This window comes from Octodon degus, unplaced genomic scaffold (assembly GCF_000260255.1).
Source record: "Octodon degus isolate 3935 unplaced genomic scaffold, OctDeg1.0 scaffold00080, whole genome shotgun sequence".
Lineage (NCBI taxonomy): Eukaryota > Metazoa > Chordata > Mammalia > Rodentia > Octodontidae > Octodon > Octodon degus.
The window spans coordinates 4,227,099-4,229,478 of NW_004524656.1; the positions used below are offsets into that span (position 1 = coordinate 4,227,099).

Here is a 2,380-nt window from a genome sequence, read left to right on the forward strand (position 1 = left end):
AAGCAGCAGGGTGCAGCGAGCCAGGTGGATCCATCCCCACCCTCTCTGCTCCTGAACAGGGACAGGACGCTGTGTGCACTGTTTTCTTCCCTCATCTCTCCTCCGAGACCACATTCACAATGCAGCAGTGGTGGCAGTCAGAAAATAAAGAGGAAGAAAGGACAGATTAACCCTCGAAACCAAGACATTTCAAGGTCTGTCCAAGTAAAGTGGGGGCTAACTACTTTTTGGCATTTCAGATCCCTTGAAGGGACTGCCACAGACGCGCTCTGCTCCTCTCTCCAGACCTGGTCCTGCACTGCTCCTGCAGGCTGCTGCCCAACACTGTGAGCAGAGCTCAGCACCCGGAATCAGATGCAGCGGGGACTCCTGTACCAGAATCCAGGAGAAAGGGACAGGGCTTCTTTAGGATTCCATTCCCTAACCCAACATCTCCCTCCAAAAACTACAAAACAAGCAAATAGGACTGACAAGGGGACAAAAGAAGAAAAGGGGGGGGGAGAAAACAACATTAACAAAAATATACAAATCCAGAAAAGAAAAACTTCCCTGTTGAGTTTAATTTTTTTTTTTCCTGTAAGAACTAGACCCAGGGTACGAACAATGGCCCCTTCCTAGGGGTGTAAGTTCAGCTGATGAGTCCATCAATTCCTTGGACTGGTCTGGGCAGGGCCCCCCACCCCAGACTCTGTTATTTGGAAGGGAAAAGCCCACTGGGAGGAGATGGGTCCTGTGCCCACGAGAGACAGCATCCCTTTGCCACCTGGGTGCAACCTCTGGGATGGCCCCAATCCCAGACCGAGCACTGTGTGTCTCTGGCTGGGGCGTCAGGCTCTTGGACCGCCTTTCGTAAAGTGACTGAATCCCAAAACCGGAGAGAAGCATGGCTGCTGACAAGTCCGGGCTCCCCAAGACAGAGACGCCGGCCCGCCCTCCCACCTCCCCACCTGGCTCCGAGTCGGTGGCCACCTCTACTCCGGCTCGCTGCTGTTGGTTGTCTTCTCCCACTCCAGGCTCTCTTCGCTTCGGGCCGGGGACGGTCGTGCTCGAAGGCCCTGAAAGCGGCGACACTCAGGGCAGACACGGATGTGCGTGCACCCGCGGGCCACCAGGGCTGCCTCCTGGGCCAGTCTCTGCGCCAGCTGGTCCGGCTCCCCAGCCCCACACAGCTTCCCATTGCTGAGTGTCACGGTGCCCCGAGGCCTCCGCTCCTCAGGGATGGGTGGCCGGGGCTGTGGGACCCCAGCGCGCCGCCGGCGAGGGTGGATACTGTCCTGACACAGGATGATGCTGCGCAGCTCGGTCACCATCTCCTGGCAGACGGACACCTGGAGGAGACAGGGAGGTCACAGCCAACCCCTCAGCGCCAACCCTAGGAGACCTGTGGGTCTGCAGGGATGGGGGCTGAGGCCAGGGCTAAAGGGTCACCCACTTAGGTATGGGGGCCTTTCAGTCCAGCACCTCTCCCAATCCCGCTTATTGTTCAAAGCTCTGCCACCAGGTTTTCCACTCTTCCAACGTCATCTAAGACAATAACTTCACCATCTGGAGCAAGAACTTGCACCACTTCTCCATATACCCATTACTGCTGGCTTCCTTCTACTGCGTGAATTTCTATCCCTGAAATTTTCATACCCTAATCCTACTTAAATCTGGATTTTGATGACAAACAAACACCCTCTACCACCTCAGTCACTCAAGTCTCTACCGTGTCCCCATGAGTTCTGTTCTCAGGCTGAAGATTCTCATTCCCTTTTAATTAACTAGTTATGGCTGGAAATTATACATTCTGATAATAATAAACCAAGAGCAATCATTGTTACTAGAGACCCATAATCTCCTAATACAAAACACTGGGCTCCAGCTGTTTCAAAATCAGGAATACATTGGATTTTTGAGGAAGGTAATACAATCTACAAATCATATACAATAGGAATAGGACACTCTCCATGCAAATACATTAATATTTTCGTAGCAAAATGTAAGTATGATCACACCGAGTGAGATAAAGACCATAAATGTTAGCTAAGTCAAGGTTTGCCACTGAATGTATTTGTGTCCAATTTAATATATAAAGAACTTGGTACTTTCTAAGCTTTTGGGGTTTAAGAATTATGGATGTAGAAGGCCAGCCAAATAGCTCAGTGAATTAAAGCGCCTGCAAGCAGGCACAAGGGCTGGGGGTTCGATCCCCAGGCTTGCCATGTCAGCCCCACCCTCGGTGCACGCTGAGACCGTGATTGAGACTGGGCGTGGTGGCACACGCCTGTAATCCTAGCACTTGGGAGGCTGTAAACAGGAAGATCACTACTATGAGTCCAATCTAGTAGTGAGACCCTAAACACCCTGTAGACCCTTCCCTAAAATACAGGAAAAAAAA

At 51.8% G+C, this 2,380-nt stretch overlaps 1 protein-coding gene across 1 annotated transcript in view; it reads right to left on the reverse strand.

Annotated features, from left to right (window-relative positions):
• Positions 1–524: 524 nt before the first annotated feature.
• Positions 525–2,380, reverse strand: part of Grik4 (glutamate ionotropic receptor kainate type subunit 4) — a 362,522-nt gene continuing 360,666 nt past the window's right edge. Inside the window, exons 20-21 of the mRNA XM_004636401.2 lie at positions 928–1,328; positions 525–887 (exon numbers count right to left, since the gene is read on the reverse strand). Coding sequence (XP_004636458.1) covers positions 972–1,328 — 357 coding nt within the window. The 3' untranslated portion in view covers positions 525–887; positions 928–971. The remainder of the gene's footprint in view (positions 888–927; positions 1,329–2,380) is intronic.